Here is a 14,670-nt window from a genome sequence, read left to right on the forward strand (position 1 = left end):
AGATTTACACTTATGTATGCCTACCAAACAATTTAAGTGTTCCCTAAATTATTTGGACTATCCAAATTCTTTCCCTTAATGAAGGGAAAATACAGCATAAGGACACATATATGAGAACATCCTTTATTCCTGGGAAAAGTGCTCTCTCTCCATCCTCATTCAAGAAATACAATATTTACAGGCCTGACTGCAAATTGCTATTTGAGGTGCAGGGCAATTTTCCTTCCTTAAAACATCCCAGAGCCAAGCAAATGACACCATCTGTATTAAGTAAGGATTTACCCCTGTTGAAGTAGTAACATCATGGGTTCACTAAAGTCTGAAAGTGGGCATTTAATATGGAATTTGGTGAGGAGAGCTTGCATGGCCAAACTAATTCATAAGTACTATTTAGAATGCAGCGTTCACACCTAGTACAGAAAGTAATTAGTGTGCTGTCTTGTGATGTGTAACGATCCATGACCACGATTGGAAAATTGGGGTACATTTGTTTGGAAAAAAAGCTCTAGGATGGTATTAAATGAATTGCTTAGTTATCAGTTTCACGTTGTGAAGAGAATTTTCCTATGATGCACAGGAAAGAAAATGTGTAACTTGTAAACAAATAACTAGAGGAGTAGAGTTTAATTATAAGATCAGCATGAAACGTTTTTTCCTCTGTGACTTAGAACTATTTATTGAATATATGCTGTTACCCTGATGGATATAAATATACAAGCCAACTTCACATATATTTATTTCTTCTTTCTTGGATTGTAGGCTTTTTTTTTTTTCTCTGTATTTATCACAGTCAGAACACAGGTGACCTTTCTACATGTGACATTCAAAATTTCACGTGCTTCTAAGCCAGAACTGTGGTTTTCCTAGAAATGAGCCCTTGGGGCCTACCTACGCCATGCAAGGCAAAGGGCTGCAGCCACGCCACTAGGCCAGGGAAGCACAGCCGGGCTGCTCTGGTGAAGGACGGTGGTCACCTGTCCCCCTCCGCATTTCAGGCACTCAGCCTCACTGTCCTGCTTGTGGAGCCACCCCAGGTGCCCCACTTTGTTTTGTAGGTGCCCCTACAGCCACGTGGCTGTACCACCACCCTGGCTGGAGTCAGCCTGTGGTAGGCCTAGAAAGGCCTACCTGTTTTCTTCTTTGACCGTACAGTGACTAGGCTCTCCCATACATGTGGCATGAGTTGAACTGAAGTTTTGGATGATTCATGGTCTTTTTCTCAAAAGATATCTTCTGATTCCAGTCAGTCTGAGTTTGCCAGTCAAGGGATGCAACCTAGAGGGTTATGAGTTAAGGGTATCCCACAAACCTGTTTCCCCCTCAGACCACAGTGGCAGAAACTTAGACATCTTTTGTGGCATTAACACCCTCAGCCCCAGAGAAGAAGAATCGAAGGCCGCTCTCTGAAGGACTCTACTAGAGCTCAAGGGTCTCCTGTGGTGACCCCCTGCGAGGCAACAGGTGCAGCCCTGAATTTTCTATTAATACTCAAAATCTTTGGCTTCTTTTAGAATATATTTATTTCTGTTTTAACTCAGCACCAGTTGATCTGTCATTAATACAATGAATTTCACCCTCTACAAAGTTAAAAATTCATGTTCCTGAAAAATGATGGGAAATCAGCAAAGAAAAACTAAATTGAGCCAAAGTTACAATACTAGTCGACCGTAACAAGTAATTATAACAACCCCATGGTCATTTCACTCACAGCTTGACAGAGAAAATGGCAAGAAAAGAAAATATTTTTTCTTGAATGTTAAAAGTACAGAGTCAAGTTCACTTCTGCTGATAGCACATTGCAAGGTGTGGGCTGTGGTGACAAAACGGACAAGTACAGCAATACAAATTGTTGGCAGCCCTCTGAAAGAGGCCGTGTGTGACCTTGGCAGCGGGGTGGCCCAGATCTGCAGATTGCAGACAACCTGTGCTTGAGATGGGCTGATGTGACTTGCAAAGCTGCTGGTGGCAATGGTATGGAGCTCGGATGTCAAGCCGTTCCCTGAGAAGGGTGCGCCTGAGGGAATGAATGCAGTCTGGTGCAACCGCCTGTCATTTCCCATGGTGAGCTCCTGGTAGGAAATAGCCATCACAAGCTGTACCACTGTTATGATTTCAGGATCAGCTAAGACCATGATTTTCAAACTATTTGTTCCTAAGGTAAAAATAGAGGGTTTGTTTAGATACAAAATACATAAATGCATATGGTTGAGTTGGCTTCAATTGCAACGTAAGGGCAGTCAGTAGATGCAGGATCTGTCCATGACCTTGAGGTTTCCTCATATCTTTCTGTGATTCTGTGGACAAAAAATTACTACAGATCATACAAAATGAGGGCTGCAAAGATGGTGAAAGGTCTAGAGAGCAAGACGTATGAGGAGCAGCTGAGGTCCCTTGGTTTGTTCAGCACAGAGCAGAGCAGGCCGAGGGGAGGCCTCATGGCGGCCTGCAGCTCCTTCACGAGGGGAGCAGAGGGACGGGCGCTGAGCTCTGCCCTCTGGGGACGGTGACAGGATCTAAGGGAATGGCATGGAGCTGGGACAGGGGAAGGTCAGGCTGGATATCAGGAAAAGGTTCTTCACTGAGAGGGTGATTGGGCACTGGGACAGGCTCCCCGGGGAAGCCATCACTGCACCAAGCCTGTCAGAGTTCAAGAAGTGTTTGGGCAAGGCTCTCACATGTATGGTCTGATTCTGGGTGGTCCTGTGTGAACCAGGAGTTGGACTTGATGGTCCTTGTGAGTCCTTTCCAACTCAGGATATTCTATGATTCTATTTATCCCACATTATTCTGTATGCAGAAATTCACATTCATATATGTGTCAATCCCTACTATAAAGTTTCACATATTTTTGATTTCATAATGTAGATAACCTCAAAAGTCTTCCCTGAGTCATTATTATAAGGATTAGTCTGCATAATTTACTCTTTTTATGGGAAAAGTACTTTCTTGTAACATTCTCAGATGTAGGGGCCCTGATTTCTAAAGATGGTAATGTTTTCTATTTGTTGTTTTGGTCTGAGTATGTAGTGAGGTTCTATTCTGTTAAACTAACATTTTTTCTGTATACATTTTGTTTGAAGGCTTTTCTTGTTTTTTACTTAGAAACCTATTGAGACCATCTTGGTGCTTCTCTGTGAGGAACTACCTCCACAATATGTTAGTATTGCCAAAGTAGATGGTACTGTGTTAAGCTGTTTTCTTTTGTTTCAGATGATTAATTTAAAAAGTGCTGTTATTAAACACAAAATATGAACATTTGTCCTAGAAAACACATGCATCTGTAACTTGTTTTCTTCCACTGTCCATTTAAAAACATTTATCAAATAATGAAAGATAAATATAAAATGTCTAGGCAGGTATATATTTTTAAAAGTCTGTGTCTCCATTCACAGGAAATCACCGATAATGAAATATTAGAGTTGGTACATAGTGCTCTGGGGAGGATGACAGTTATCCGGCAAATTTTCCCGCTCTCAAGAGACAACAATCAGAGGTGCATGAGGAACAATCACCGAATATCATCACTGCTGTGCGATCCACAAGAAGGCTATCTTCAAATGCTGCAGGTCAGTAGCTGTGCCCAGCAGAGAAGTCCATTTTAGGAATTTGACATGAGATAGTTTTCTGTGACTGAATTACCTTAGAGGGAGAATAAAATTAATGCGGACAAATCTGTGCATATAACTTTTGATCAGCTTCTCCTGACTTAATTCTTTATTTCCCAGAAACGAGTGCCTTAGATACGATCTTATGTCCATTAAGTACTAGAAAGCAGTTGCACTAACTCAGAGGTCGTTTTGGATATAAAAAAGAAAAGAAAGAAAGAAACAAAGAAAAAGTTGTGCCGTTATAGTATTGTGGTATCACTATTTATCATATTTATGCCTATTAGACATCTGATGTGAAAGAGTTAATCTGGGAGGATAACAACTTTGATCGATATTAGACTGTGGAGCATTTCATATTTAGTTAAATGGACTGAATCCAGCTGATGTGTTCAATCTGTCCCGTTTCAATAGTCTCAGAATTCTCTCACAGCTGATGGTTGTTTGAGCACGTGAAATAGGCACTGCTAGTTTGAGTTCCAGATTTTGGTAATAGATTTGACTCTGGTGCAGGCAATATGTCAAGATTTCTTGGTAATTTATCCCAGATATCAAAATTTTTCTCGCATTAATTTCAGCTTAAACATAGTTTTAGTAGCTATTTCCAATGATAGTGCAAGAATTTTGAATCAGGTCTTAGGCTTTTGATAGGACTCTCTGTGTTTCTAGTTTACTTTAGTTATGGCTAAGAATTTCATCTGTAGTACTTTTGAAGCTGCTGGATAAAACCGAAAACTTTAGTAAGATTGAGTGTACAAGCTTGGTGACAGCCTTTTTGTTGTAAATTTGATCTCAACCCAAGATGGTGTGAGTATACAAAGGTCAAATCTGTGAGTTGGGAAGAATGGGTACTGTGTGTGAGGGTGAGTCTATTTAGGGCTTGGTTAGGCTGTGGGGAAGGGGCTGTCTGCAGTCTGGGCTTCTGCAGCATGGTCAGGAAAAGGGCTCTTCCCAGGGGTTAACTCACTCTCTGGCTTGGAAGAGCTTCTGCAGAGCGAGGTGTGAGGCTTACAGGAAACCAGGAGAAGAAGGGAGATTCCCAGGAAGAGAGATGCGTAGGGAGAAGTTTTTCTAAGGAACATGGATGCAGATGTGTGTCGTATTTGTTCGGGCCCTACTAAAAAAGGTTTTAGCTGTAGGAACTGAAACCTTCAAGGAAGGGGTATGGGTATTTCCTCCTTAAAGAGAACCTCTGCCTGACTCAGATCAGAGTGGGTTTGGGGGGCAGACTTTGGGAAATGCCCATAACTTGCACTGTCTCTCTGAGCACTGGTCTGCTCTTTCTGTGTAGGGAAAGTCTGTGCTTATCTTGGTATTAGAAAGACATTTTTGATCTTTGTTAGCAACTTTGAAGTATACTGTAATGAGAACAAAGGCCACTCGTTTCAGAGGATCAAAGCAATTTCCAGCATGTTGAAAAAATTATCTATCCTGCACCAACAAATCACTCATTGGGGAACAATCTTGCATTATGACAGGATTCTGAGTATTTCTGTCTATGCTGGTTTATGCATAATGTAATTCAGAGACTCATATGAAGGGCTGGCAGACACCTCTCTGAGAAGTTATTTGCTAAACCAGTAATTGGTTTGCTAGCATGAATAGCCTCACACCCTGTTACTGAAGTTCACTGACAAAGGACTCTTTAGGAATCTAAATACCCTTCCTACTGCTTCACAAGTGTGGGTTTTGAGAAGCAAAACATCTTCAGCATTCAGATTTTCTGTCCTTCAGAAATATTATACTACTTTAGAAACAGTTATTAAGAGAATGGAACAGTAATGTTATTCTTTACCCATTAGTTCCTTCTCAAGGAACTTAGAAACAAGAAAGAGGTGCACAGAGGTGCACAGGTGTATAGTTAGTGTTGTGGAACTTGATTCCATAACTTTCATGTCCAGCTACACTGAAAAGGAATACTAAGAAAAATGAAGGGCACTGTTCACTGTTACCAGTCTCTCAGATTAACCACACTCAGTAATCTTGTGTTATTTTTAAGTTTCTACAAGTTGAATATAGGATGTTTTTGTCATATGCTGTTATATCTGAAGCATATCTGCATTTTTTCATAGGCTTTGCCAAAACATCTTATGTAACACCTTGTGGGCATAGAGCTCATATTCATTTCTAAGTATGACTGGCATATTATTAATGGTCCTGCAATTCAGGTACTTCCAATCTTCTGTTTCCCTTTTCTCGCTTAAAAAATAGTTCTGACCTTTTGCCGTAAAGAAGTACATCACTAAATTACCTGTTACCAGAGGCTGCAGTAGCTCCTAGCTCTGTGTCAGGCTGCATGAATCCACCAGAGGCATTGACCGCCTGCTGGCACTGAGTCCTTGCATTGCTTTGAAGTAGTTTGATTAACACCACAGTTTGGAAATCCCTGGCTCATGCTCCCTTGGGCAATTTCATATTAATAATTCTTTGTTGTCAAGGTTACTTACCAGCTATTGTTGGTTAATTATTTATTTAATGACTTTGAAGAAGAATAAGCTAATCTCTGTCAGCCTCTAGCTGTAAGATTTTATAGGGGAGAATTTGGCATTTTTTAACAAGCTAGTAAAGAAAGAAACATTTACATCATGGATTATTAACTTTGTTCTGGCTAAATTAATGAAAATCTTTCTGGCATGGTTTTGTTCTCAGTGTCTTTACTACCATATCCTGGAAAGTTGTTTTTCAGTGGGTGATCATCCCAGTTTGGCATTCTGACAAGGCTTTTAAAGATCAGGCTGTTCTGCAAGCTCATCCAAAAACTCATCTGTTCTGAATGTTCTGTGGAAATCCAATCTTACTCCATCAACCCACTTGTCAAAATTTTGCTCATACCCTTATTTCTTGCACATATAATATGCCCAGCTGAGTTGCTGCTTCAACTGGAGAAAAGTATTTATAAGGTTTTCTGTCTTGGTCATTTTATTTGAATTCACAAGACTATATTAATCTCTGTCTTATTCTTCATATATGTTTTCTGTGTCCATCTCTTCTACTTTTTATTAAGCGTAGCACTTGTTGTCTTCCACTGATGATGTGTATCCTGTGGTTTGGGCCATCAGCATTGTCAGTATCGCCTTATCTGCAGAAAGAATACTGAGGCATGTTGGGATTTAAAGTCAAATCCAGTTAATCCTATATGCCTTGTATGTATGTATTCCTATGTGGCATTTGAATGGTGTTTAGCAAGATTACCACTATTAAACTGTTTAGATGATTTCAGACATAGTTTTACACATTCAATTTTAAGAATTTTAATGCATAATCTATTTCTTCTTTTCAAACTCTTCCTTTTTAAATATTAGCTTTGAAGCTTGTCTACAGACTTAATTTTTGACGAAGATATTTTTTCTTTCTTCAGATCATTCAAGATGTGTTCAGTTATAAAATAAAAATGTTTTTCTGGTTAGGTTTTTAAAGAAATATTTCTCTTTAGAAATGTGATTTCCTTTACAGTTTCCTTCTTCCCTTATTTACTATTTAGACAGTTGATAAATTCAATCTATGTGAGAGCCTGTCTATATTAAAACATATTACAGGGACGCAGGATATCTGGAGTTATTTAGCATGGTCTGAATATATAGTAAGATTAGAAAAGCAAAAAGAAGAAAACTCCATCAAACTGTGTCACAAAAATAATAGTTATTCCTCAAAGGATTCAGAGTTCCACTTCTCTATTGAAGAACTATTCCAGGCATTGCTTTGACATATTCAAAGAGAAGATGTTAAGAAGTGTGAGAGGGTATTCCTTGAAACATCTACTCTTCTTTCCATGTGAAAACTTCATCCGCTGAAGATTTGACCATCAGACAACTTTGTAGGCATCTCTTAGCAGCTGTTTCTTTAGAGCTACATTTTTGTTTATGAACTGTCTTTCTTTCAGGAATTGCTGCAATGTAACCACTATGCATGGAGGTGTTTTTTTTGTTTTTTTCCCGGAAGCATTTGGCTTCATAAACTTAAGGGCCTGATCCTGCAATTTTATCCAACTAAACAGCCTGACTGTCATTTGACCTATTTATACTGCTGTTATCACACAACTGTTAAGTGCTACTGGGAGCAATAAATATTGATTGAGGCATATTAAAAAAAATATACTTTCTGTCATAAAGGATTAATAAGCCCCATTTTTCTTTTCATTATAAACATATATTTGCATGCCTCTTTAGCAAAGCAATTTCGGACTATTGGCCAGATGTTCAATCACAGTGGAAGCTGTTTTCTTAGCACTACATGAATGAAAATTAGTCTTGAACTGACTTCAGCACCCATTGCATGGGATATCTTTCTCTCAAACCCTATAGCATGTCTTTAGGTGTGTTAGCAGAAGTATGGGCTTAAAAAAATAATAATAATAAAAAAAAACCTGATGCCCTCTGACCAAGTGCAATTTTGTGGCAGCCTGGAGGTTTGAACCTGTGGTGGTTTTACCCTGCTGGGCAGCTAACTCCACATAGCCACTCCCTCACTCTCCGTCCTCAAAGGAAGAAGAAATTACTATATTTTCCAAGCTCAAGGGTAGAGATAAGAACAGGGAGATCACTCACCAATTACCGTCATGGGCAGAACAAACTCAGTGTAGGGTGATTAGTATAATTTATTGACTATCGCTGGCAGACTAGAACAGTAAGAAATTAAAAGCAAACTAGGAACGCCTTCCCGTCATCCACTCTCTTCTATCTCCTCCCCCTGAGCGACACAAGGGAACCCCTAATTATTTATATATGATAGAGGGTAAAATTATCATCTTACACTCTATTTTTCCAATTCCAGTATTACCTCCTGTCCTGCTGTCTGACTCTGTTATTCTCGGTATGCTTTATCAAGTGTCTCCCTGGACAGTGAGTGTTGGCTGTGCCAAATTCTTGAGATGTCTGGTGAACAAAGCCAATGTCCTTCAGCTGACAAGTTTGAGCTTTACACTGTAATCCAGGCCTTATTGCTAACATGTTGTTAGAAAACATATTGAGTATGAAAACACACGATTAAGAGAAATACTCATAAGAGCTAGCTGAAGGACAGTGAACATTTAGAAAATAGAAACTGTATGTAAGGAGAAGAGTGGTGTGAGATAGGTAACTCAGTAAAAAGAGGGGAAAATTGAAAAAGAAGTAAAGAATGTTTATTATTTATTTTATTTTTTTTATTTTTTAAGGGAAAATTTCTGATAGTGTAGGCTTCCAAAGAAATCTTCAGAAACCCCATTGTTTGACACACTTAAAACTAAACAAAACTGGACAAGTCACTAAATAATATACCAGTTAATTTCCTTAACATTGTAGGGCTTGACTAAATATACTTCTATGGTCTGTTTTTCTGTTGTTTCATGAAAATTTTATTCAGGTTTTTGTTTGCCTCAGTGATAATAAATAGCCCTTTGGAAGTTTAAAGCTGACATTTGAGTCTTTAATGAAAGTTTGCTTTTTGACACTGTTTTTCTCATGAATGCCGGACTGCTGGCTGTGATTTTGTTCCCCATGAGCAGCAAAGCATGTATTTAAAACATAGACATTCACACAAAGTCTACAATGGGCTCTGCAAACTAATTTAAGAAAACAAAATGGGTCGAGTTGTTAGTGTCTCTGTCCTAATAATATCCTTGTAAGCGTGCTGTTATAAGTAAACAAACTGTTGATCTTCACTACTCCTAGAAAGATGCATCCTGTCATTAGTGACACGAGTGCCTAACTGTGTTTGTCAGTACTTGAACTCTGAAAGCTGAAACACAGTTTTAGTGCGTGCTGGTGTGTGCATACGCAAGCACAATGATATCACTCCCCAGGCAGCGAGCATTTCTGCTGCTGGCAAGCTGTGCTCAGTCTGAGCTCATCTTCCATCTGCTTCATCCTTGGAACTGACTGCTGTGGCCACTCACAGGGTGATTTTGGCAGCAGCAGGGTACAGATGCAGAGTTTGGGAATAAGTTTTTGAAGCAGTGGCATCTGGGTGCCTGCTTGTCTTCCCAGCTGATTTCTTCAGTGGTCTCATCTGGCTGGAATTCTGTCTCTGCTAGCAACTCAGAAGTTGGGGTCACTCTTTGTGGCTTGCTGTTCTTCCCAGAAGAGTACTTGTCTATGATTAGTTCTTCTTAAGGGAGCTAAAAGCAATCTTCATATTTAACTTTAAATTCGCTCTGGAAAATCTCACAGAATTCACATGGAAACCTCTTTAAAATCACATTTAGTAATGTAAATAGGAAAAGATTTCCATTCTCATATTGAAAATTTCTGCTCTGTTCAACTAGTTCATGGCACCTTTTTCTTCATTGTGAAATAAAGGTTCCCAAGAGGATCCAAAATGTTCCTGAAATAATTTTTAGAATATATAGCAGAACATACCAAAAGTTACTCACGTACAGTGCAAACTCTTTAATATATTTGTAAAACAGTCAACATCATTCTTATAGCGGATAGGTCAGAAAGCATTTAGTAATACTACATCTAGCTCTTACAACTCTCATCAGTCAAGTGAAGGAGGAACTGAAAATTACGGTTTCTTTCTCCAAACAGGACAGAAATGAAACACTTTGTTCTACTCTAGGAATTTTTGTTTTATCAAGGGGCATCCCTGCAGGCAGATACATGTCTGTTCCTCCTCTGTTCCCCCTGAGAATATATAAGTAAGGGAAATAAGAAACGCTACAGAGCTTGGAAAACCCAAAGGAGTCAAGTCCATGGACTTATTTTTATTTCTCCTTTGGTTTGCTATCAATTCTGAATAGCTATTTGAAAACTGATTTTCAAATATACTGTTCTGTTATGTCTCAGACAACACTGGTGGAAACCAGGTATAGCTGATCCCTTGGTTGTCTCACAAATTCCTTCATGGGTCATTTTTGTATGCAGGTGGGGTTTGATAACTAAAAATTGAAATATGTGTGCACTTGCAGTAACAAGTGTATACAGGCTTTGTCCAATCACCCCTTTTTCATTTTGCAACATCACTATTCTGGAGGTTGTAGTAAACTTGTGATTTTATGGAGAGGTTTTGTGGAAGACGTTTTTCTTCTAAAATAGTCTTCTAGTCTGGAGAAGAGAAGGCTGAGAGGCAACCTCATTGCTCTCTGCAACTCCCTGAGGAAGGAAAGCACAGAAGGAGGTGCTGGTCTCTGCTCCCTGGTCACTGATGGCAAAGCTGCAGCAGGGGAGGCTCAGACTGAACATTAGGAAAAAATTTCTTTACCACGAAGGTCGTTAAACACTGGTACAGGCTTCCCAGCGAGATGGATGGTGCCCCGCTCCTGTAAATGTTAAGAGGCATTTGGACAATGCCCTCAGTAACATGCTGTAACTTTTGGTGAGCCTCAAAGTGGTCAGGCAGTTGGACTTGGTAATCTTTGATGGTCCCTTCCAACTGAACTATTCTAGTCTAGTCTGTTCTAAAACACGGTGACTGATGGTGCTATTGAAAGAGATTTAGGTATTCAGCTTTGTAGGAGCATGTTGTGAGCAAGGCTATTATGACTACCTTGCTTTGAAGAAGCAGTGAAGGCCTATGGAATTGTTGATGTATTAAATGGAATATCATAGAAAATAAAGGAAATTATTGTAGCAGTGGATTTAATGTGAGATCAGGCCAGAATATGTGTCTTGTATTCAGTAACGTTTTTCTACACAAAAATATATACATAGTAATGAATTCAGGCAGAAGGTGATTATTTTGAAGGGTTTAAGTATTCTTATTTTTATAGCTCAGAAAGAAATTAGGAAAAAAGAATATGAAATATACATCACAGTAAGATGATGGTATACCTTATCTCCTTTCTGGAAATATTGTTAATTCCTTGTATAGAACCCTTACTATTTTTTTTTCCTTTCTTTTCCCTCTATTTTTAGTAGACTGGAAATGGCCAGGTAAAATAACAAAAACAAAACAAACAACAACAAAAAACACCTGTAGGCTTGAAGGATGCTACTGTTCAGCTGTGCTCTTACAAAACTACTCAGGCATCAGATTAGAACTGGAACCATAATTCTGTTTGCATATTTTGTATTCTAAAAAGAATTGTTAATTATGTGAATAAAATTCAACTTACTTTTCCATTGGATGTTGACCCATCAGTGAGTAATGGGTAAAATAAAAGTTAAAACTTACAAGTGCATGCAGGTCAGTATTGCTGAATACTTAGAGTATGATTCTATGAGAAAAAGTACATTGCTGATTAAAGAGTACCATATACTAATTTTTGGGGTGGAACTGGAGTGGCAAAATTCCAGTGGATCAGTGTGCACAGCATGATGTGCAGAGTAGTCTTTCCATGACAAAAAATAGTAACTTGTTGCGTCCCCTGCAAAATTTACTTCTGCCTTGCTATGCATCTCTAGATTCATGACAGAAGGAAAGAGAGAGTGTGAAACTCTGCTTGTGCAGACCCTTCTGTGCTGTCATTTATTTTATATCATTCTTTCAAATGAAAAAAAGAAAACAATTGTGAAACAAAATCCATTATGGGACTAACTAAAATATACGGGTTAGGTTGGTAAACAAGTGATTGTTTTGTTTTGCTGTACAGCATGAAGTGTTTCAGTTGTATGCAAGGTCACAGGCTAAGATAGTCAAAAATATCTCTCAGGCTTTTAGTACATTATACATGGATAATCATGTCATAAAAAGTACATAAGAAAGGGAAAGCACTGCACCCAAGTACATCTTGTATTTTAACTTAGAACTCTCTACTAGCAAACTGTTTTTGGGAATGAGGCTGCATTTTCAAAGACCTGGAAAAGAACAGTGTCAACCTGTGAAAATACAAAGCATTTCTGCTTTGTGGCTGTTCCAAGGAAAATTGACAATAAGTTGTCAGTTAAAAGTGTGGGTTTAATCAAATTCAGTGGGAGCAAAGAGGATCCTGTCTCTCGTGGCATGTAAAAAATTTCATTTTTCCTTACATGTAAAATGTACTTCTAAGCAAGTTTTTTTGTTATTGTTGTTGTTTTTGTTTGTTTGGTGGAGACTAGAAGAGGAAAAGTGTCCTATTTAATAATAAGGATTTGCTTGGTTGCTTTATTTGAAAGTTGTTTGGAAAATATCTGTAGAGTAGGGAGACAAATGCAGTAGAGCGGAAGAGACTTAACAAATCTAGAAGCTTACTTGCTGGAGCTCATATTAACTCTTTAAGTACATACTTTTCTTAAAAAGAGGAGATCTGGAAATTAGCTGCTTTGGAAACTCTGAAAAGGAGGACTAACAAGATCAAGTGGTGAATATAAGGAATGCGTTTTTTTGTTTTTGTTTTTGTTTTCAGGAAGGCTAGAAAGAAAAGGAAGGAAAGATGATGACATTAAAACTAGCTATACCAAGTGGGTGAGATTCTCAGTGATAGTATTTCGTGGATTTTGCATTAAGATCCCTGTTTGTATTTAGTCACTTAAATAGGTGGGTATCCTCAACATTTTTGTGTGTATTTTCTTCCTATTTTAATTCTTCCAAAATGAGTTTTTATTTACATATTTGTTAAGATATTTTGGTCAGGAAGGGCTGGAGGGTAGACCCGGGGAACTATAGGCCTGTTAGTTTGACCTCAGTGCCAGGGAAGCTCATGGAGCAGATTATCTTGAGTGTCATCACGCGGCACTTGCAGGGCAACCAGGCGATCAGGCCCAGTCAGCATGGGTTTATGAAGGGCAGGTCCTGCTTGACGAACCTGATCTCCTTCTATGACAAAGTGACACGCTTAGCGGATGAGGGAAAGGCTGTGGATGTGGTCTACCTTGACTTCAGTAAGGCTTTTGACACCGTTTCCCACAACATTCTCCTTGAGAAACTGGCTGCTCTTGGCTTGGACTGGCGTACGCTTCGTTGGGTTAGAAACTGGCTGGATAGCCGGGCCCAAAGAGTTGTGGTGAATGGAGTCAAATCCAGTTGGAGGCTGGTCACTAGTGGAGTCCCCCAGGGCTCAGTGCTGGGGCCAGTTCTCTTTAATATCTTTATCGATGACCTGGATGAGGGGATTGAGTGCACCCTCAGTAAGTTTGCAGACGACACCAAGTTAGGTGCGTGTGTCGATCTGCTTGAGGGTAGGAAGGCTCTGCAGGAGGATATGGATAGGCTGGACCAATGGGTTGAGGCCAACTGTATGAAGTTCAACAAGGCCAAGTGCCGGGTCCTGAACCTGGGGCACAACAACCCCAGGCAGCGCTACAGGCTGGGAGATGAGTGGTTGGAAAGCTGCCTGGCAGAGAAGGACCTGGGAGTATTGTTTGATAGTCGGCTGAATATGAGCCAGCAGTGTGCTCAGGTGGCCAAGAAGGCCAACAGCATCCTGGCTTGCATAAGAGACAGTATGGCCAGCAGGGCTAGGGAAGTGATTGTCCCCCTGTACTCGGCTCTGGTGAGGCCACACCTCGAGTACTGTGTTCAGTTTTGGGCCCCTCGCTACAAGAAGGACATGGAGGTGCTCAAGCGAGTCCAGAGAAGGGCAACGAAGCTGGTGAGGGGTCTGGAGAACAAGTCTTACGAGGAGCGGCTGAGGGAGCTGGGATTGTTCATCCTGGAGAAGGGGAGGCTCAGGGGCGATCTTATCGCTCTCTACAGGTACCTTAAAGGAGGCTGTAGCGAGGTGGGGGTTGGTCTATTCTCCTACGTGCCTGGTGACAGGACGTGGGGGAATGGGCTAAAGTTGTGCCAGGGGAGGTTTAGGTTGGATATTAGGAAGAACTTTACTGAAAGGGTTGTTAGGCATTGGAATGGGCTGCCCAGGGAAGCGGTTGAGTCACCATCCCTGGAGGTCTTTAAGAGACGTTTAGATGTTGAACTTAGTGATATGGTTTAGTGGAGGACTTGTTAGTGTTAGGTCAGAGGTTGGAGTAGGTGATCTTGGAGGTCTCTTCCAACCTAGACGATTCTGTGATTAGTTTATGCCAGAAAACTTTCCAAAGTGACTAGGTTCTCAATTTATGTTGATCTCCAGATTACATGGAACATTTTATTTCTTAACATTAGGATCTTAACACAGTATCAGAAGTTTACTTTTAGACATTGATGCAACAGTATTATATGTTTAAGCTTTACAGCTGGGTGATGTTTTATAGGAAGTATGTAGCTGCATTAAGTTCAACAGCCACCATCT

General features: G+C 39.8%; 1 protein-coding gene across 9 annotated transcripts in view; it reads left to right on the forward strand.

Moving 5' to 3' along the window:
* GRID1 (glutamate ionotropic receptor delta type subunit 1) overlaps positions 1 to 14,670 on the forward strand; it is a 597,690-nt gene that overhangs the window by 482,538 nt on the left and 100,482 nt on the right. For 7 of the 9 annotated variants that reach the window (XM_040563453.1, XM_040563448.1, XM_040563450.1 and 4 more), the window contains exons 6-7: positions 3,103 to 3,156; positions 3,393 to 3,566. In XM_040563453.1, coding sequence (XP_040419387.1) covers positions 3,103 to 3,156; positions 3,393 to 3,566 — 228 coding nt within the window. The remainder of the gene's footprint in view (positions 1 to 3,102; positions 3,157 to 3,392; positions 3,567 to 14,670) is intronic. The other 2 variants (XM_040563449.1, XM_040563451.1) reach the window with 1 other exon arrangement.

Source organism: Cygnus olor, chromosome 7 (assembly GCF_009769625.2).
Source record: "Cygnus olor isolate bCygOlo1 chromosome 7, bCygOlo1.pri.v2, whole genome shotgun sequence".
In the NCBI taxonomy this organism is placed as follows: Eukaryota; Metazoa; Chordata; class Aves; order Anseriformes; family Anatidae; genus Cygnus; species Cygnus olor.